Consider the following 22,459-nt stretch of genomic DNA (forward strand, 5'->3'; position numbering starts at 1 on the left):
TTTCAAATTTTTCTTCTGGGAAAAATCTGAAATCCTGGAAATTCTATTCGAATGTTTAAATAAATATGTGTATGTAATAATAAATTAATACATATAAAAAAATGAAAGTTTTTTCCAAAATTTTTGTTGAAAAATTAATTTTATATTAATTAAAAAATCTATTATTAAAATTTAATATGGATAGTGTGAAATTCTTAATCAATTTGTGTCTCTCGGGTAACAGACTACACGTTCCATCTACAGTAAAACTGAAGAACTACGAGCTCTTTTCTTGTCGGACGACAAGTCTTTCCATAATTATCAATATCGATTTAAATTAATATAGCGCCTCAATTAAATTAGATGGCCACAGTATCTCGGAATTCTCAATTGGTGTTCTCGCAGGAATAACTGTCATAATCAATTGATCATATTGTTAGCAAACCCACGGATCCGAACTCAATACGCGAACACTCACATGCATTTATACATCGTATACGTGCCTCTACATACTTGTAAGTGATAAAATATATAATAAACATTTGCAAAAATAAAAGCAACACAATTTAATTTAAAAATAATACAAAGAATAAAAATAAGAACTAGATCCACGTGTTTGATGAAAAATAAACAATAGATACAGGCAAATGATAGTTCAGCGCGGTTATATAGTGTTGCGCAAAATTAAATATAAATAAATATACTAACTGCGCTGGACTCTCATTTGCCTATTGTTTGTTAAATCTCAAGAGTCATTTACTCAAGTTTAATTGTGTGATAAAAAAATAATTTGAATAATGATAAAAAAATAATTTAGCGAGACGTGGTACTACTCGCGATGTACATAAAAAGAATGATGCGTGATTATATCATTGTGCAAATGTCGTGATACTATGAATAGCTATTGAAAATAATTTACCTAGTAGCGAATGAATGTATCATACCTGCATAAGTGAATTAGTAAATTAGATTTGAAAATAATCTTTTTCGGAAGCGTAAAAATAAATTTATTTAATACACATTACATGAAAAATATTACAAAAAATATAACGTATACGGGCCCTCGAGAAAAATTGTTAAAGTTTCTTAATAAATAAATGACCTAATATAACGTTAAATATTATATTTTTTAAACATATGTATTAATTTAAGTACTTTAACCTGTATGAGTGAATTAAAATATTGAATAATTTTCTAAATTACAAGTTCAGAATCATGGAGAAATCCACGTTTAGAGCATTTTAAAATTTAGGAATTTTTTTGAAAAAAAAACCCAATTTAATTTTATTATTTATTTAAAAACTTACAATGTTAATAAGAAAATATATTATAAAATTTCAAGTATTTTTTTATTTTTGTATAAAAGTACAGTAATAATGGATACTGATTAAATTTGAATTCCGTTGTTACGTAAAGATGTATCAAAACTTTTTCCTTTGCACACAAAAACATTATTCGCAACGCTGAAAGTTCAGACAAAGTTTGAAAGAAGATATTTGTATTTAAAGCTGTCGAAAATAAATCGAAAATCCACCTTTTGGTGCTGGTAAAAGGGCTCCAGGAATCATTTTTAAAGGTACTTGCATCTTTGGGGATAGTTCCAGCTTGTATTTTCTCAGAATTACAGTAAAACCTGCTTTCATCAGCAGCTGAGCCATTCTCATACCAACACAGATTCGCGGACCTTCGCCGAAGGGTAGATATGCGAATTTCTCGATGCTGTGTTTTCTGTCCGGATTAAATCTTTCAGGATCATACTCCTCGGGATGTTCCCAGTACTGAGGATCTTTGTGCAGAGCTTGAACTGGTATAAGAATCTCCATTCCTGGTGGAACACGGCATGCAACTCCGTCAGATCCTTTTAGTTCGAATTCTTTCGTACATCGCTTCTTCATGACCACTGCTGCGGGTATCATTCTCATTGACTCGTTGAAGACCTGGTCCATGTACGTCATCTCTTTCAAACCTTCATAAGTGATTTCACCGTTGTATCTGTTTAGCACGGACATCACCTCCTCGCGTAATTTCTCCTGTATTTCTGGATAGCTGGCTAAATGGAAACCAACGTAGCTCATAGTGCTACTGGAAGTCTCATAACCGTCGAGTATAAACGACATTGCTTGTCCTGCGAGCATTTCGTTATCGAATTTACCGCCCTCCGCTCGTTCTAGTTCGGCCATCAAATGGAGAAAATCATGCCTTGGTATTTTGTCCTTTCTTCTTTGTTCCATGTGATCGGCGACCAAGGTTCTAAAGAAATGATCGACGTGATCGGGAATAAATTTCATCTTCAAGATTCTGTTCAATGACGGAATGAGAAACACAATAGTGAATATCATTGCATTTCGCGCGGTCGGTTCTAAAATAGATTGTCCGATTTTTCGAAAAGATATATCTTCTTTCTCGTCGTCGAAGCAGTACCCATCCACGCCGAAACCAGCGGCGGCTACCACTTGTGCAGTATACCTGGAGAACAGGGTCTTCAATTCGAATTCCGCCTTCTCAACGTTACTTAGCTTTTTATCGATGTAATCCTCGAACGTTACGCACACCTTTTTAACACTTTCGAGTAGGATTTTTAGTCGCATACTGGAGAATGCGTAGGTCAAGCGTTTTCTGCCGTTTACCCACTTTTCACCAGAAAGACCGAAAATATTATATGATAGAAGCGGGTCCAATTTGGAATCGAGATGGACTGCGTTTTCAGAGAAACTCGAGAAATTGGTTTTCAGCACCGTTTTTACCAGCTTCGGTTCCAGAATCATCAACAACGGCGACATGAAGTCATAGACCCCGATCATGCTATGACCCTTGTTATCCTTGTAGATCTTGTCACAGAAATCAGAGATGCCTGTTCTCATAGTCGCCACCGACAACATGTGACCAAATCCTGGCAGGGCTCCATCCATGCACGGAACTCCAAGTGTTTGCCAATACTTATGATTTCGCGTAAGATAAAAGTAAAGGGCTACGAGTGCCCCGAAAATCAGAGACACCAGTATGATCATGTTTCTTTTTTCGAATAAGAACTGATGCTTGGGCGGATAAATCAATGTAGCCTTGACACTTATCATTAGCGACATGATACAGCAGTGTCGTTGAGTGGGGTATACACACGCTGATAGCACCGATTATCGGCTGATAGAGTGAGAGAACAAAACAATAATAAAGTTCGCATTGGCACTTTTCAGTGTTGCTAAATAAATCTCTTCTATTATTTTGTAATATCAAGTAACATTTTTTTACAATTGACTAAATTGATTTCCTCAATTGGCGAAGACGGAAACACGAATAGGAACATGACAAAAGTATTTGTGAACAAAATTTTTTGTACTTTTGATTAGACAAAAAACGCAAAATTAGTTTATACAAGTTTTATGCAAATTTTAAAATCTTAAAGTTTATGTAATAAAAGTTTAATACATTTATTTGCATACGCTTTTTATGTAATTTTATGATTCATAAAGTAGATTTAAAATGACTGAAGTAACTGGGATTAAGTGAAGCAAAAAGTTGGCGTGTCCGAATTGACATTTATTTACATTTCCATTAATGTCTTTACTTCTTTTATATTTTAATAATAATTTGCACAGTATTATTAATCAATTTGAAGAAATAAATATGTATAATTAAGAAACATATAGATTATTAAAAAATTATTTAAAAGAAAATATTATTAGAAACAGTAATTTTCTAATTTATACAACGCAAATTTTATAGATTTTTTTTATAGATATAGATTATAGAGAGAAATCAAATTGTTAAAAATCTAATAAACATTTTTATTTGAGATTTTTTTATCAAGAGCGCATATAAATTATTTAATAACTAGTATTCGAGTTTACTTATGAAAATATGACGTGTGCGTAATTTTACATTTTGTAAAAATATATATATTCTATGTTTAGTTAAAAATTATCGAATCATCACAGTGAATAATGATATGCAATATCGTTCGTTAATATAGTTAAGGCTTATTTCTATTTAGGCCCCATTATTTATCCTCGATTTTATTTTCATTAAATCTGCGTAAATTCAATCGCAATAAAAGAATGAAATGTCTTTGTAAAATGTAAAAGTTTCCCTAAGCAATAACGAAGAAATGATATTCAAGTCAACAAAATAAGTCTATCAAGTATTCTGCTAACCTTTAGAAACTTTATTTTCATTAACTTTTTCTCTCTTTTTTTTCGCTTTTTATTTGATTATAAGACAAAGTTATATTTTGGCAAAAAATAATCAAGACTAGTTTAAAATCGAAAAATTAATATCTATTTTTCTAAAGATTAGTCAGCAGTAATACATCAGCGCTGATGCCAGTAGCGCTTTATGGCAATCGCGCCTATCTGTTTTAAATAATATAAATTAATAAATAAAGGTATTATTTTCTAAAATTCTTCAATATCACTAACTCTTTTATTTTTCTTCTCTTTCCCGGAAATTTTCTTAGGAAAACCAGTTTAATTGCTAAACGATCTTGTTCCCATTGTATCAAATAGATGAACATCAATCATTTCATATAATCTCTACGATTATCTTACCTCTTCATGTAAATAATTATACATATAATTATGTTCTCGTTTAAGTATCGCAATAAATCAGCGCACACTTATACACAATACACGCTTACATTCGCGAGTAAATTAATCAAATTTAAATTTTATCTATAATTATATGACTCCGCGTTAAAACAAAAGTTACACATATAATTGCATTTTGCAATCGTATAGAAGAGAAACTACATAATTTCTTTCGTATAATTTGACATACATAGATAATTTTGTCACGAGTCCAAAATGTAATAGTTAATATGAAATAATTTAATTTGCAAAGTTGCCAGTCGATTTCCAATCTACAATTTACTTTCGGCACTCTCGTCATACACGATCGCTGGATTCGTGACTGCCCACTTCTCCTTGTCGGCCCGTTGCTCCTTGCTCGGCCGATTCTTCAGATTTTGTATGCCGGCGTAATGCTCCTCGATTTCTCGCAAGGTCCTACCCTCGGTTTCGGGTAATATCACGTACAGTACACACAAGCCGACAAGATTGACCAGAGAATAGAAGAAAAACGTGCCGGACAGTGACATGCCGTTTATCATGTAGAGGAAAGTTTTGTTCGAGATCGACGCCATAACGTAGGCAATCATGCCGGCCGCGCCGGTTGCAGTGCTGCGTACCTGATGGCGAATATCGAAATTATTTCGGATCAAGAAAAATGTCTACAAGCATTTTAATAATAAATGAAAACTCCATTTATTCTTAGAGAGATCATCGACATGGGAAACAGTAGTTTGGCAATTTAGTTCGTAAACAATTAAACTTACTAAATTTAGGAACTTATCAAACCTAAGAATACAAAAGAGAGATATTGTGCAGATTGCACGCACCTTCACGGGAAACACTTCGCCCGCGAGAATCCAAGGTAGCGTCCTGATGCCGAGATTCGCCGAGAAAGCACCCCCTATCATGAGAGTAGTGGGTACCCAGCTGTACTTAACTCCGTCAAAGTAACCCGCCTCGTTCAGATAACCGTAGATAGCGGTAATGAGAAAGCATATACCGCTACCGCCGACCGACAGGAAGGACAGCTTGCGCTTTCCCATGAGATGAATTGTCAGTACGCAGAGTATGGTGCCGATTAACTGGGCGACGCCCAGGAACACCGTGGCCGTGTACTTGTCGATCGGCGCGTTCAGTTTCGCGAATATCACGACAGCGAAAGTCTGCAGGGTTGCGCTACCACCGAAGTTACTGATAAAGAAGCCCGTGGCGACCAAAATGAAAGGCAGGTAGAAGGTCCGTTTCGTATAGGCTCGCCAGATCTCTTCCTTGTCGGACCCGGTGTTATCGGCCGGCTTCTGAACCGACTCGCAGAGCGCTTTAAATTCGTTGCGCACATGCGACGGGCCTACCCAGCCTCGTAACCAACAGAGAGCGTGTTCCGATTCCTCGAGACGACCCTTAACTGGAGAAAACCAATTTTTTGTTGTTGTTTAAAATTCAAAACTAGCTTCGATTAGCTTCAAAATTTTTAATATGAAAGATTAGATATTTATTTCGTAGAAAAAAAAGGTGAAAGAAACCTTTTGATTTAACCAAAGTAATAGATTCAAATAATAATTTTTTCAACTGTTAAACAATTAATTATATAACTGCTTGTTATAGATATTTCTTATATTTGAAAAGAGACAAACATATAACAATTTTAAATGGACAATGTAATAAAATAATAGTTCAATAAAGTGAATAGATAAATAATTTCGATTAAACACCCACCGGCGAGCCAGTGCGGGCTTTCTGGTACCAAGCACAGAGCCAAGAAACAAAGAATAGGATAAGTCAGATTGATCAGCGCCACCGTTCTCCAGTCGACCAAACTGCCGCTTAACATTTGCGTAAAGATACCCAGTATCACCGCCATCGAAGAAGTCGCGGAGAGCATCCCACGCAGGTAGGGTTGCGTTACCTCGGCGACATAAGTTATAACTGGGCCCTCGAGGAGGCCGCCCGTTAGCCCTGTCATCGCGAGCGACGCGAGTAACATCGTGGGATTGCTAGCGTAATGAAATATCAACCAGGCTATCACGAACGGTATATTCGCTAGCATCATCGTCTTCCTCCTGCCTAAATACTGCGACAGCGGTCCGCTGGCCAAACAGCCGAGCGGTACCAGAAATAAATTCAGGCTACCTGAAAGATGATATGTAATAAAGTCGTCTCAGACGTTATAATATCAATATTAATATAAATAGATAATAAATAAAATTATTATACACATAAAATATATGTAACATATATATATATTTTTTTTTCTATAAAGAAAATTATTATTTTAAACTATAAAGTGAACTGACAATTCTAATTAATAATTTAAATATATCAATTGAAATGATTTTTAATATGGTAAACTAATATATTACTTTGCCATAGAATTTAATTTATACGAACTTAAATATCATAATAAAAGAGTTTAATTTAAAAAAAAGTAAAAGAAAAAAGAATTCTATATCTGTAGTTTAAAGCAAAAATTCTTTAAATAATTCTACATCGTATCTTATATTTATAAATAATCTTTTACCGATCCATGTTAATTCCTCCATCGTGACTTTGATGTCCGAATCCTCTTTCTGTAATGCCGGAATAAGAATAGTTGAGAAACCCAAGGTTGAACCAAAAGTAATTAGGAGTAAATTTTTAGCACCGACTGCGCAACATTGCGGTACTGCTTGCCGAAGTTTAGAAATATATGCTCCCTCATCTTGTGTGATTGCTTTGTCTTCGTTTCTAAAATGCACAAAGAAAAATATACTAATACAACGCATATTTTGCTGAAAATACATGAATTTAATGCCTACTTTTTTAAATATAATAAGTGTACACATACATTAACTATTAAAATTATTGCAATTACATTACATTCTCTTATTCTTCAATGTATATTAAATTATTAATAATTATTACGTCCATTTATTTAAGATTATAGAAATATATATATTTTTTATAATTATCTTAAATTTTTTTAGAAATGCTAATTTTATCGCTAAAATATATAATTAATGAAGTCCTTTATAGTAGACAAAAAACATAGTTTATCTGCCAATTTAGATAAGATTTTATTGTCATTATTTTACACAGAGTAAATTGTGAAATGTGCGACATTAACAAATATACTTGTAGATCTACTTCATCTACTAATTTTTAACAACATTGTCATTATTTTTATATTATCACTTGCATAACTTTTTTAACATATATTATACCTGTGGAACGATAATATAATGATATGACACTGTTATTAAGAATTACAAAATAGATCTATTAATCTCAATTCTTCTAGTAAATATTCAAAATAGTTATTGCGTAAAATTGTTATAATAATTCGTTTTCTGCAAGATCAATAATTGCAAAAAAGCACAACAATTGTGTTTATTCATAAAAAATTGTTAAATTTTGCAAATATTAATTATATAATTTTAATATAATTCCGTCGTGTCATTTATTATTGCATATTTAACATATTCTATAATATTTTTGATATAAAATATGATTGATGTACGCACCTTCTCACTTCGTCTAAAAATAACAATCTTTAGAATTAGTAGTTATTTGATGCTTTAGTGGGCCTTGGAATTTAACATGCTCGACACATCTTTAAAGGTCTACGTGCGCTACATTGAACTCTCAATCAGTTGAATAAAAGGTCTCAAGTAGCCTATATAGAATGAAAAGATCCACAGATCTGGGATGCCAAATAAATTAATTTTCAGAATAATTAAACACATGAATGCAATTAAATGGCGATGTAAACTTATATAAAATCTAGCAAAAGTACATATCAGTATGTATAACAGTTTTGGAAAGCATTGTATTACTTTTCATATAAATGAAAGTAAGATAATACATATATATTTATCGACATAAAATGAATATAAAATACTTGTGCACTGAGGAAAGTTTATGCGAGCTCAATGAAACGCAATTCTTCCACCTCGTTAAGGCATATAATCGACAATCCATTTATGAAGCCTTTCACTTCACGTAATCATTTTGCTTTCGGCAACAATCTCTCCGGCAAAGCTTAAGATTTAAGACTAATCTACAAGGTGTTTTTGCTTTTTATCTCTTTGCGCATTATTTTATCAACAATTATATTTCTTGTAATATATTTTTTATCTCTTGTGAAGTGTGTCAACTTTTATCTCGCAAATTTCGAGAAAAAATTATGTGAAGAGATAAAAAACAATTTTTAATAAACTTTAATTTTCTGATGAATTTGCATTTGATCTGTAATCTGTTATTAATCGTATGCTATATACACTGACAGGCATACTTTTAACCAAACATTTTTATGTTAATTTATTTTGTTCTGCAAATTCATTTTTTTGCATGCAATTTATCTATTATGTAAATAATATTTTTTAATATTCCTACAATTTTCTTATATTCTTTTTTATTATAATTAGTAAAAAATTCGTAAAAATTTTGGAAATGAATTAGAAATAAAAAAGTTTTCAATAATTCTTTTACTAAAAGATACATCACGTGTGTATGTAATTTGTTTTTTTTTTATTTATTATTCCATGAAAAAAAATTAAAAATAGTTTGAAAACTACGTAAAATATAAATTATAAAAAAATATACCTGAATTGAAAGAATAATATAGAATATTTCTGAAATAATTATGTTGGACTCTCAAACTAAATTGCTAAAGTGTTAAAATTTTTGGCAGCATTGCTCATCATGCTTGAACATCTATCATAATTATTTTGGTGCTCCAATAAAATTATTTTCGTATCCAGCTAAATATTTAAATATTTTGACAAAATTGTTCTTTCCATATTTATAATAAATATCCTGATATGTTTGGTCACTGGTGATATTTATTCACATTATTTAATTGTCTCTTCTGTTTCTTAAAAGAAACTCTTCGAAAAAAAGTTTTTCGCGAAAATTATGTAATCTTTCACCATATATATATACTTTTTCAAGACGAAGAGCATACTTTCGTGATGCACTAAAAAATTATTAATTTTCTAATGTTAAATGTGTCGTTTAAACGCTAATCTAAATTTCGTATTTGTATAATGCAGGTCAACGTGGCGTCACGACTCCGCTCCTGGGCGTCGTCGGTGAGTGAGAAATTAATGCTTATCTTAAATCGGAAAAATAAATCTATGTAAGATATTTATGCAAACATATATTTTGCATATACATATTAAATTAAGAACGTTACAAATATAGTATAAAGTTACATAGATTTATTATCTTAAGATGAATGGGTTAGAATAACTTGACACATCTTCTGACACATATATTCTGAACAAAGTAAGCAGATCAATTAAAACTAATTTTTTCATTTATTGCTAAAAAGTTGCCACAGAAAAAACTCAATTATAATTAATTCTGCTCACTTGGTTCCGTTAACTTATAAGACGTGCATTTTCCATAAATTAAACTTAATAAGATTAAAATAATTCCATAATCCCATAAAAATATTCGCTAGAAGAGAAAGATGAAAAGAACCGGTTTACGATGATCCACATAGCGTATTGCAAACGTGCAAGAACGTATTCAATTACATAAGCGCAATGACGATTGAGGCACCTTTTGTGTTGAATCGTGCACCGATTTAAAATCATTATAACGAGCATTACGCGAAATACCGGCGAACAATGCGACGATTAGTATGAATGAGTTATTTATGCGAGGTCGCGGTTAGGCGAATATAGATACAATTTTTTAACGTTCTCTCGTATTCCGGTGTTTTACCTATCTCATATTTTCCTCTTATCTTCTGCCTGCGGTAAATCCGCAGGCTCGCAATACCGATGCGTTGCATTGGCTTTAAGCAAAGTGTGTCGCTCATTAAGTGCGCGCCGTTCTCTCATTTTGAATGAAACGAGCCCAGCGATGATGTAATATCTCCAATCATGTAACGCAATCTCGTTTTTCACCTGCTCGGGCATGTAAATGCATCCGTTGCCCTTTCCCACGTATACTATCATACCCTTCACGCAGTTTTAGTTATTCATACATTGAAAAAAAAAGAGTTTAGTAATAATATAAAGCCTAAATGATCATTGCTAAGTTTTGATGAAATAATTTCAATTAAATAAATTCAATTTATATAATAATTTATATATTTAATAATATTTAATAATATTTTGATAACCGTTTAATAACTGATTATTATGTTTGGTTACTATTAATATAATTACTAAATAGTTCTAGATATATTTAATTAAATTAATTAAAATTATTTTATTAAAGTTCGCTCGGTTTATTAAACTCTTTATTTTGTCTAAAACATGAATACACGTACAAATTAACGGGATGCGTCTAAGGGAGGCAGAAAAATAACTTTAAATAATACTTATGAAGCTCCCGATTGAATGCTTATCGAGGGACTTAGCAATTCACATTTAACGATATTTAGCGATCAATCAAATCCTGACTTTAATTATGCATGAAATATGCCAACCGAATGTCCTTCATACACACAATTAGTATGCTTCGACTTTAATACCATTCTGCTTTTGTGATACATTAATTGCCCTAAGGCATTAATTATTACGGGAGAAAATCAGATTTTATTAAAAGACCCTCTAGAGACTCGCCGCATCGTTCGAGTCTCGACTAATCACTTGATCTTGTCACTATGTAATTTATTTTGTCGTGACAAAGAGTGTCAGGAAATAATGGAATGTTGTTCGAACATTTGCATAATTTTTTTATTTTTAAGGAACCTACTTCTTTTTCATTTTGGAACATTCGTGACATCAGATTTAAATCACGCGAAAAATTACTTCACAATTGTTTACGAAATGTTTACGTCATTTTATTAATTGTTCAGCTCTAGCGTTTTTACAAAAATTCTATTACGCAAAGAGCTGCATCCCTTTTTCCACCAGAAACCGTCGGAGATTTAAACGGTCATGAGATTTAAACGTAAAATGGGATTTACGTGAACATTAGTAAAATACTTACATAAGAAACGTGCGCGATGAACATTTTGCTCAACGTCATTCTTCTCATAAATAATATCATGATGTTTCTGTTTCTTTTGTATTACTGTCACGCGCGTGTCGCCTAATTCTCAGACGAGGAGAAGAGTACCATCAATACGTTGCCGAGTGAAGATCTTATCTTCGTCAATTAGTCCTGTCATTATGCATTATGTGTCGTTATGTTTCGCACGCATGGTCTAATCGAGTCCGCGAAACTGCGGTTTTCCGGGATATTTGAACGCGCTTGGGTCAAGGTTTTTCACGACACGATCTATTTAACGCCAACGTCTCGCCTCGGTTTCGGAGACTCGTAGCGTAGATACTGTTACAGCGATTATTAGGTTAATGAGATTTCTCGCCGTCACCTGATCGAATGCAAAGCTAGCTTTGTCTCACAGGGAGCTCCGATTGACGCTCAGGATGTTAATTAATCGCGGAGGCGGCATCAATACAATGAGATTGTCGGTCAGTGACTCATTTGCGAACAGCAGATTACTGTCTGCTGTATTCCGCTGCCACTTAATAACGATTAGCGTTAAGGTGATTGAGATTCATAATTAATGACGGTGATTGACGGTGCATCGCTCAAGTTAAATTAAAAAAAAAACAGTATGTATAATTTGATAATAATATCGTATCATTTTGCTAAACAAAAGCAAATTTAAGAATATTAAGAGGCTTGTAATAATTTTAAAATTATTAACGTGAGAAATATATTTCTTAATATATTATTATTTTAATCTATAGTTTTCCTAAAAAAAAAAGTTATGTCAGTTACTGATGAGATTTAAGTAATAATTATCTTGATAAGCGGCTATACTAAAAGTATGAACACTCTTCATCTGTCCCGACGCTGTCACGTGACACGAGAGACACAATAACGTCTCTTGATTTTATCTCTCAACAAGACGCGATTCATACCGGCGATTTAAGACTCGGACTTCAATTTGCATCTTTATTATTTAATCTGTGATCTATAATAAGCAAACTGCATTTCATTTGCCGGCCACATCGCGATTAAAAGTTAACAATGAGAAATCAATGGATGAAATCAGAGATTTCTTTGAAAATATATAATAGAATAAACTTTTTAGTTATAAGAAGGAAAATGCATCGACACATTTTGACATTTCATAAAGCTTTCTTGATTTTAAAAAGTCTTCACGATATGCAGTCATAAGACTATTTTTTTGGTTTTTCTCTGTATTCTAGTTGCAATAATTCGAGGATACCATGTTTGACAATCGATTAGGCATTTTTATTTTTAAATATAACATGTGCGTGTTGCGTAAGCGACTACGACACATAATAATTTAGAACTCGTGGAAAAAGACAGAGTTCTTAGGGATGATGAAATAACTGGCAATTTAATAATATCTCACTTCCTGTAATTTTCTTAATGTCCTGCAGTTTCACCTGAACTGTACAAACTTATATTTGCAGATGAGTTTATAATACCACATTTCACATATAATAACAGAAGATAAAAAAACGGCGATGAAAAGTACAAGAGATGTACCGTGTTTATCACAAATGTACTACAGCATAAACCAGCATAAACTCAGTCTTGGAACATCATAAATTTTAATAAGCGGATTTAATAAGCGGATATAAACTTAATTACTGTATCGGACTTACGAAAATGCTCGACATCTGCTCGTTTTCATATTTGCCGTTTTTGTTAATGTTTTACATATAAAACTTCTGTTTTTTTCTTTTTTTCTTTTTACTAATTAATTGTGATTATCGATATGAAACCGATGAAATTAGATAATGAGATAGTAAAGAGTTAATAACAATAACTGTATGTATAATAACTAATAACAATTGTATTCGGAACTAATGTGACATCATGATCACGTATTATAATAATGAATTAGTCAACGAATTCATTACATATTGTCGAATTAATTCAGCATACCACATTAACATTTTTATGCAAATGAAATGAAATGAAACGAAAGAGCTGATAAAAATTATTTATCGCGTGGTTAATCTCGATGTTACATCGTATGATTATTCAGAAACGATTGTACAACTAGATTTATGATCTTGCGGAAAGTCACAAAATTATGTCATTGACATGTTTTTTTTCTTCTACAATTTTTCCACTCTTTCCCCCTTCTCCCTCCACTTCACCTAGGGTTTCTCTGAAAACCAATTAGATGCGGCACCGACACCTTGGATTTTATACTTTTAACTCTTTAGATCTGCCGTTTCAAGGTTGTATATTATGATCAGGAAATGTGTGCGACTCGGCGCGAAGTCGTCGTGAAAGTTGGTAAACCACATTTTAAGCAATGAACTCCTGGGTTCTCGATTGGTTTTTTGCTCGCATATTACTAAGGCCGAATTCCTTCTATACGTCCTGAATGTAGCACCAAAACTGTCTTATATATAATTTATATTACATTTGCATTACATGAAAAATGTAATATGAATAAGGACTGTTGGTCGATCTTTTCAAATATGTGCATATAATATACCTGTCATATTCTGACAGTTGTGTCTCTGGAAATGTATCCTTTTCAAAGAAAGACTTTACTCTACATTAAATGACGTAAATTCATAATTGTGTTTTTTAAATGAACAGTGTAATAATAAAATTTTGCCGAAAGAATTTTAAATTTCTGGATAATTCTTGGAATCTCATGTAACGTTTTTACATAATTGATATGGAAAGATTCTTTCTATATATAAGCATTATATATTCCTTCAATTATTACATTACCATCGAACAACGTTCCACAAGTCAAGGCTACTAAAAAAAAAAATCGTTGCAAGTGTTATTTCTAGAATTTTGCGTAAATTGTAAATTTGCTTGAATAATTATAGAATTCCCTTGCATCTTGTAGAAATAAAATTACTATTTAAAAAATTTTATTTCTGGAGATTTCCGTTCTAGACACTTGCTGTCTTTTTCAGAGAAAGATCTGAATTATTTTATATTAATCTTAAAATATTTATAACTAAACGAATAAAACTTTCTGTAGCAACATTTTTCCTATTTAGTAAAAGATAATTTTTATCCGTGAATCGTTTAATTAAATGCGAAATTCAAGAAAATATGAACAAACCTCTTTCCGTTCTCCGCGCGTTCGGAAGCTGCCATTTCGGTTGAAATTGTCCGTGGTTCGATTTTCCCGTCTTCACGCATACCGTCTCTCTTGCATATCGAAGGACAACGTTGCCGATACGACGAAAATGACCTTCGTACAAAGCAAAACAATGTTTTATCAGATTCTATGATGCGATCACGAGGATGCGAAGCCGTTATTATCTTCCACCATTCATATTCCCAGCTTCGTTTGAAACTCTCTAATGTATTATAAGAACGAGAAGAGACAAGTTTTCGCACAAACGGATTTACTTTTTCAAAGAATCTTGAAAACGGATTGTTTCACAGACGTCAGTAGACGAGCTTGTATCTTATACTTCGATAATAAGTAGTACTCTTAATTTTCTAAACAAATAAAATCGAGGAAAAAACCAAATCTTTTCTGTTCTTTTTTCAAAAAAGGAATAACTGTGATAACAAAGTACTCGTGTTCTTAAATTTTTGGAAAAAATAAAATTCAGGAAAGAACCAAGTTTTTCCCCAAAAATACAGAAAAAAAGCAACTATGATAATAAGGTACTAATGATATGCGGTAATATTCCAAATTTTGCGGAAAAATAGAGAAATGAAAAATTATTATAAAATAATTTTTGAAATGAAAAATTATTATAAAAATAAAAATAATTATTTTTTTATTTTGTTGAAAAATACGAAAAAATACAACTGTGATAATTACAGCAAACTGTTAATAAATTAAAACTTTTAAACATGAAAGAAATCTTAAAACATTGATGTTAATGATAATAAAGATAACATTATTTTTTTTTAATCTAAAAAAATATGGTAAAGAAAAATCAGAAAAAAATCATTTTTTCCCAAAATTTTAAAACATTTTTCCGGGTTAAGTACACTAATGTAATAAAAATCAAATAGAAAAAAAAACGGTAGTTGTGATTTCCGGTTTCTTTCTTTCTCTGAGTCACGTAATTACCTCTTCTTTCTTTTACACCAATTGTCTTCGATCTTTTTCTATCTGTGAACTTCGAGTCTTGTGCTTTTACAATAACACTCGGTGCGTCTTTTCTATATCTATGGATTGTCTACAATGAATTTAACAAGCCGATGTTCATGTTCGATCTATCCTAGCTTTATCTATCTTTGAGTAAAGCATACGATTTTGAAAAATAAAAGTTATAGTTATAGATACAGACATCTTGCACAGGACACGCTAAAAATAAATGTAAATGAGAAAAAAAGATCGACGGAAATTTCTTCTGCATGTTTTTGTAATCTTTGGAATAAAAAGAATAGTTAAGGACGGGATATGATATGTAAAATAGGTATTATGCATGATTAATAATTTATTGACTACTTCATTGTGCTTAGTGTATTTGATTTAATGATTCGTAATTGACATGGTAGAGTGACTCAATCACTAAAAAAGAAGTTAATGTAAAGTTTCATTGCAACAAATTTTATTAGTGAATTTCTTTATGTATTATAATTTAGAGTGCATTTTTTTCTCACAAATACATTAAAATATTTTTATAATTGAAAATGATTTTAAAAATGGATGATTCTTGCCAATTCGCTTTGGGTTTTTCTTAATAGAAAATTTTCATTTTTTGTTCAATATATTAGGTGGAACTTACTTTAATACTTAGAACTTTAATTATAGACTTATTCTTTAAATTAAAAATTTATAAGATATAAAATTTAATATAAAATTTAATATAAAATTTAATACAAAATTAAATATAAAATTATAAGAAGATGGTATCTAATCAAAATTCTTTCGTAAAAAAGCTGACTACAGTTGTATGACATGGGATGCAAGAATTTATAAAAAATTCGTAAAAAATTAATAAATGAATGCATCAAATACCTCAGAGGAATAAATTTCTCTCGATCAATTTCGATTTAAATATTTGATTTAAATATCACCGGCTATTTTTTATTCGATTCGAGATCAGTCCCGTTGTGCGCTCACCTGATCGTAAGTGTCTCGTGTGCAGAAGCGATCAATGATCCTCTCGTCGTTTCTTTTGCTGCGGAAAGTCGATCAATTTCGTCTTAACTTAAATGGGAACGCCTCCTCCTTAATCGATTTCTTCATCGGATTGAAGCGTTCCGTGGAATTTAAGTTCAAAGTAGTTCGCATCCAAATCGTCACGGAATTGGAATAATTACGTGACTATAACGGTACTTCTTGTTATTTATCAGACGAGGAAGTAATAGCTGCATGAATTTTCCATGTTGTTACGCGGTTAAACGCAAATTAAATGTCCGCGCATGCATGCGATGTTCGCCATTATCCTTCGTTGCCTGCGTTAATATTTCGACATTTTCCGATTTTATTTGCTTGTTTATCTCACTTTGGTCGCTTTTATTTCTTCTTTCCTACGGAAACAAACTTTATAGTTCGTTAGAAATCCTCGTGGATTATCTTTGTGAGACCATAAAACTGTTTGAAAAGAAAATTATAACTTTTAATACTTTTATTAATTTTATAACTTTAATGTTTTTTAGCTCAATGTACAGAGTGCTCGATAAAAAGAGTTACCCATTTTGAGGGTTATGCTACTTACAGTACTTATCAATCTGATAGTGAATAAAAAAAGTTTAGGACGTAATTTAAAAAAAATTAAATTTTGTCGGAGATAGCGGCAATTTTTTGTTTTGGTAATGTGTAAGAGTGATTTTTCTTGCCTCTGTTCATTTAAAGTCTTCAAATGTCATTCTAATATGGTAAATTAAGTGTTGCCTTACTATGTTCTTTTCTTCAATGCTGATAAAAGGCATTCTATTTGTTCACCTTCCATTTTCGTGTACTAGGAAAAAAGCATTTAGTACTTGTGACTATAATTGCAAATAATTATGATTAGGAGCTCTATTTTTATAATGATAATAATAATAATAATCTTGTGTTTATAGTTCTATCAACTATGAAAAATTTTATTATAAATTATAATAATTTCAAATTAATATTCAAGTTAACGTAGTATTTTAATTATTAATGTAATGGAATATCAAGTTGTTTATGTTGTAAAAATAAAATAAACATTTTTATGTAGTAAATCACAAATATAATGAATATAACCATTTTTTAAATATTTGTTTACTTATTTACTTAGTAATAATAATTAATAACTAATAGCTAATAATTTGCACAATAAAATAAATATAAATATATAATTGGCACCAAAAATAACAATAAATTTTAAGTTAAATTACGATAATTACACCCATTTTTTCTTCTGTGTGCTCGACGTCTTCATATCAAATGACTAATACGATTAATATGACCACTATGACTAATAGTTTCGTATTGGACCAAATTTGTAAAACAAAAATCTTTGTTTATAAAACGTATTTGATGGACAGAATCTAAAATATCATTTACGTTACCAAAACATAAAATATCTATTTCTGATAATATTGATTTTCCAAACTATGTTCACTCTAAATACTTTTTATTCATATTTCGCACGTGTATCGAGAAATAGCCAGTATATGATCATAGTAAAATCTTAATGCTGAAAATAATGTGTAATTTTCAAATACATTTTCTAATTGTCTTTGAATTTTGCGGCGTTACTTTGAATTTCAAACACTGCTTTTTAAATCAGAAAATCATAATATCACAGAATTAAATTGACAATTAATTCAATAATCGTGATGATAACAAACATCTATAAAATCATTTCTTTTCCCGGAAAATATCTATTGCAAAGAATCTATTGCAAAAAAAATATTAGTTTTAATATTAATATTTAAAAATTATACACAAACATTATTTTTAGCACTAAAATCTTGCTATGACTGTATACTAGCTGTTCTTCAATTTGAAGTGTATTATGCAAATCGCGGTTTTGATTCATCTACCGTTTTTTATTCAGTTTAATAAGTGCTATATTTCTACAAAATCAGTGACCCTTTTTTTAAACACCTGTATAATGCTATTAAAAATAAAGAGGTAGTATTGTCTCAAAGAAATTATAAATAAGATCTTTTTTATATAATTAATTTTTCTATTTGCATAGTCTTTTTTTTTACTACGAAGAAACAATCGACTCTTTCAATGAATTCTCAGCAAATGTCCAGTTTGTCAACTGTTGAATAATTTTTATGTTTTAAAAATTTTTCCAACCGAACATTGCACTTTCTTCTTTTCCCACACACGTTTGCTCGTTTATCGATTTGAATCTTTATATAAAATGCTTTCATATAAGCCGCGTGATGGCGAACTGTAAAAGTATTTCCTAATTTCTTCTTTCTTGCCTAATATCAGTAGTAAGTTTTTTGTTACATTATTTTGATCAATTTCACGATAAAGAAAATGGCAGAAAGAAGAATATTATTCACGAATATTATTCTCGTTACCAAGAGAGTTATTAGTTTCTTCTGCCGTGACAAAATCCGGAAGAATCGAGGAGAAATCACAAAGTAGAAAGCTTAGAGAGGAGGATTGACGGTTTACATTAGATCGGAACACCGCGACAGACTAAACGTCGCGCAGCGCGAAAGCCGTGAGTTAGCTGCACTTTCGATTTTGAGCTCCCTCCTTCGACACCTGCCTTCCTCCTAACAGAGGTTGTAGGCGACTAGGTACGTACGCGCGAGTACGTGTGACCTCTCTTCCTCCCTTCTCTTGCCTCTGTCATTTTATTGTGATTATACCCGTAATGCACGCGACCGAGGACCATCAATGCGGTGGAGAGCGGAGAAACAGCGGAATCAAGCTGGGATTAAGGATACAATAATATAATCAATTTTTAAATTATGAGTAGCGATTGCTCAAAGAGGATTTTTGGAAGTTGGAATTTTTGAATGTAATTCATGCCGAAATTGAGACATTTATAGCAAGAGAGGTTCAATTTTTAATATTACTGATGTGGGACGATGTATCTTTCCTTGTGAGATACGAATTAATATTTTTATATGAAGAGAGAGAAAAAAATGATCGAGCTTCTCTCGAACAATTTGTATTAATTTCAGCATGTTAATCATATTGTATTTTAATGCTCTAATTGGCAGTTATTTATAATAATTTAAGCGGAGAAACCTGATAATTAAAATAATTAATAATTTTAATAACAATACGATTATCAATAAATATTTATCAGATATTTATAAATTTTCAATATGAGAATTATAACATTTGCTGTCCTTCTAACAATTAAAATGAAATATCTGCCCCAATAGCGTAATCTCTTTTGTATGAATTTTCGAATCGCTTTGGCTGATTATCTTTTACGACATTAATATTCAACACAAAAATATGAATAGAATGGTGATACGAAAATCTTTAAGTAACATTTAACTTAAAATACAGCAATACAGTATTTATGCTGAATAATCGGTATATTTTTAAAAAATAGTTGAAAAACGTTTACCCATATTCATTGTTACTATACAGATTAAAAATTAGTAGATTATACAATGACAATACTGACGATGCGAAATGATAATAATATGTTGCTGCAAGTTACGTATTGTGCGGTTCTCTGTAAATTGACGCCATCTAAAATCTATTTTATGAAATATTTTTGCACTATTTCTAATAATGTCAGTAAAAAAAATTGGTCGCAGAATTAATCGAATTTTATTGACTATTTTTATGTCTTCATTATTCATTATATCTTATTAACTGTTACAACTTTTTTTTCTTTCCATGCACCGTTTTACATACTACGATTGTTACATGCGTTACTTGCACGAGCTGCTATTTTTACATATATTTTATCGGCAGTATTGCAAAATAGATGTGAGTCGTTAGTGCGCCGGGAATTTGAACGTTATATGAAAAAGATCGGCATAGCCTCTCTCAGGTTCCTCTCTGGTCCAAGTTAGATCTCATGTCAACAGTACAATGCAATTTTTCGATTTAATTATTATATTATTATTTTATTTTTAATTTATTTTTTTAATTATTTTTAATTATTTTATTATTATTAGTATTATTTATTTATTTATTTAAATTTTTTTATGAATGGATAATTGAAATTAATTAAATACTTGTGTTTTACATGTAATTTCTATACTTGTAAGACAGCCATGTATATAGCCCAATTAGCAAACGCGTTAAAATATTGCCACTACAAGAGTGTTATTCATCGTGATATTAAACCAGAAAATTTACTTCTTGGAATGAATAGAGAATTAAAAATAACCAATTTTGGATGGTCCATGCATGCTCCCTCCTCACGAAGGAACACCTTATGTGGACACTTTGGACTACTTACTGAAATAGTTTCTGGCAGAACACATAATCATATTTCGACTTTTAGAGCGTTGGAGTTTTGTGTTACCAATGCCTGGTTAGTAAACCTCCTTATATTTACAGAGAAACTATAACAAGATATTTTAAATAAATGTATCAACTATATATTATCTTGAAACAGTAAAATGATCAGAAAAAAGGCAAAACTTCTATGTTATTTTATTTTATTCGTCGCCATTAATTGTAGTCAATATTAAAATTTTTTATAAAACGTAAATGCACGGATAAAAATTGTAATCTCATCATGAAAGAAGCGCCTTATATCCTGCAAAATTTATATTACTTTTGTTATACGTGTTATGTAATATAAATTTTCAAATAAATCAAACTGATACCCACTTTTTTGTACAAAATAACGGTTGTATTTTATCCAATGCCTGAAAAATGTGACGCATTGAAATTATGATTTCTGCTTGCTTATAACCTGCAGCTCTAATTTCCTTCATTGCTTTCATACTAGCTTCTTTTATCAAAGCTGCTAAATCCGCGCCAGTACAACCTTCACACCTATTGTCATATGCCACTTGATACAAATCCACGTCTGAAGCAAGTTTTGGTATTGTAGCATTCTGCAAATTATATTGCCGACATATTAAATTATTGTGAAAAAACATCAAGTTCTTAAAATAGATCAATTTCTTAATTTTATAAGAACGGCTTCTCGCTCGGAGTTTCCGGAGGTTTCTAGCGCGAATTGCGAGGATTCGGCCGGTAGTCCTGGATTAATCCCGTCAAAGAAGGGGAACCCAAGATCACGGCTCAGTCGAATGATTCGTATTCAAAGTTGAGACAAACACGGTGATCGAAAGCAAAGCTATATGAAAAAAGCAATGACGCCCCTGTTGCTAACTGAAATAAGAAAATAGAGCGCTTCAACCGAGAAGCTTTGAGAACTCGAGTTACTGACATTTAGGCCGGTATTCATAGTCGATTCTTATATCAAGATCGTCTTAAGTAACGTCTTAAGATGCTAATACGGCTCTCTGATTAGTTGATAGCATCTTAAGGTGATACTTAAGATGATCTTAAATATAAGAATCGACTATGAATACCGGCCTTAATAAACTTATGACATAAAGAAAATTAACTTGAATAATGAGAAGCCGTTCTCTAACGTTTTAATAGCCTCCGATAAGTTCTATTAATATTCCTTATGACAAAAATCTGTTGAATTGAAAATGAAAAAGTTATGAACGATTGCAAAAGTCGATTTTGCATTTTTGATGTGTGAACAATTTTTTAAGAGTTCTAAAAGTTCTGTTGAGTATTCTGAGGTTTGAATAGCCGCTGCAGAATTCTATGAAAAACCTTAATAAAAAAATTACATAAAACTAATAATTTTGAAGTTTCAACTACTTTTTGTTGATGCCACTTTTGAGAATTCAATCCTATTTTTTTTTTATTTTCTCGGGCAGACTCATTTCTAAAATGTATGGAGAACTCTAGAACTCGTCGAAATGAAACGTATATGTAATTAAGAACTATTCGGACATGACATACATTAAGAAAATTTTTTTTTATTTTTTTCTATTTTTCAAAAAAGTTATTTTTATATCAAAAACTCTAGTACTCATTAAAAGACATCAAATTAGCTGTTCAGAACTATTTCGGTGCTAGTGTTGGGTGTGAA

General features: G+C 31.3%; 2 protein-coding genes across 4 annotated transcripts; both read right to left on the minus strand.

The window, feature by feature from the left end:
* Window positions 1-1,057: 1,057 nt before the first annotated feature.
* On the minus strand, window positions 1,058-3,637 carry LOC105207889 (probable cytochrome P450 6a13). Its single transcript, XM_039446682.1, has one exon. The coding sequence runs from the start codon at window positions 3,060-3,062 to the stop codon at window positions 1,482-1,484; it is 1,581 nt and encodes a 526-aa protein (XP_039302616.1). The 5' UTR covers window positions 3,063-3,637; the 3' UTR covers window positions 1,058-1,481.
* A 103-nt stretch (window positions 3,638-3,740) lies between these two features.
* LOC105207888 (facilitated trehalose transporter Tret1) lies at window positions 3,741-19,154 on the minus strand. 3 transcript variants are annotated; one of them, XM_039446680.1, is made up of 7 exons: window positions 18,930-19,154; window positions 16,537-16,946; window positions 14,566-14,697; window positions 7,060-7,265; window positions 6,258-6,671; window positions 5,369-5,946; window positions 3,741-5,158 (listed from the first exon to the last, which is right to left on the minus strand). In XM_039446680.1, exons 3-7 carry the CDS (start codon window positions 14,643-14,645, stop codon window positions 4,832-4,834), a joined length of 1,605 nt encoding a protein of 534 aa, XP_039302614.1. In that variant the 5' UTR covers window positions 14,646-14,697; window positions 16,537-16,946; window positions 18,930-19,154; the 3' UTR covers window positions 3,741-4,831. The 3 variants fall into 3 exon arrangements, with proteins under 3 accessions (XP_039302614.1, XP_011175856.1, XP_011175857.1); XM_011177554.3 differs by having other exon boundaries at window positions 16,537-17,010; XM_011177555.3 differs by having other exon boundaries at window positions 16,537-17,010; window positions 19,027-19,148.
* Window positions 19,155-22,459: the final 3,305 nt, after the last annotated feature.

Source organism: Solenopsis invicta, chromosome 3 (genome assembly GCF_016802725.1).
Source record: "Solenopsis invicta isolate M01_SB chromosome 3, UNIL_Sinv_3.0, whole genome shotgun sequence".
NCBI classification, from domain to species: Eukaryota; Metazoa; Arthropoda; class Insecta; order Hymenoptera; family Formicidae; genus Solenopsis; species Solenopsis invicta.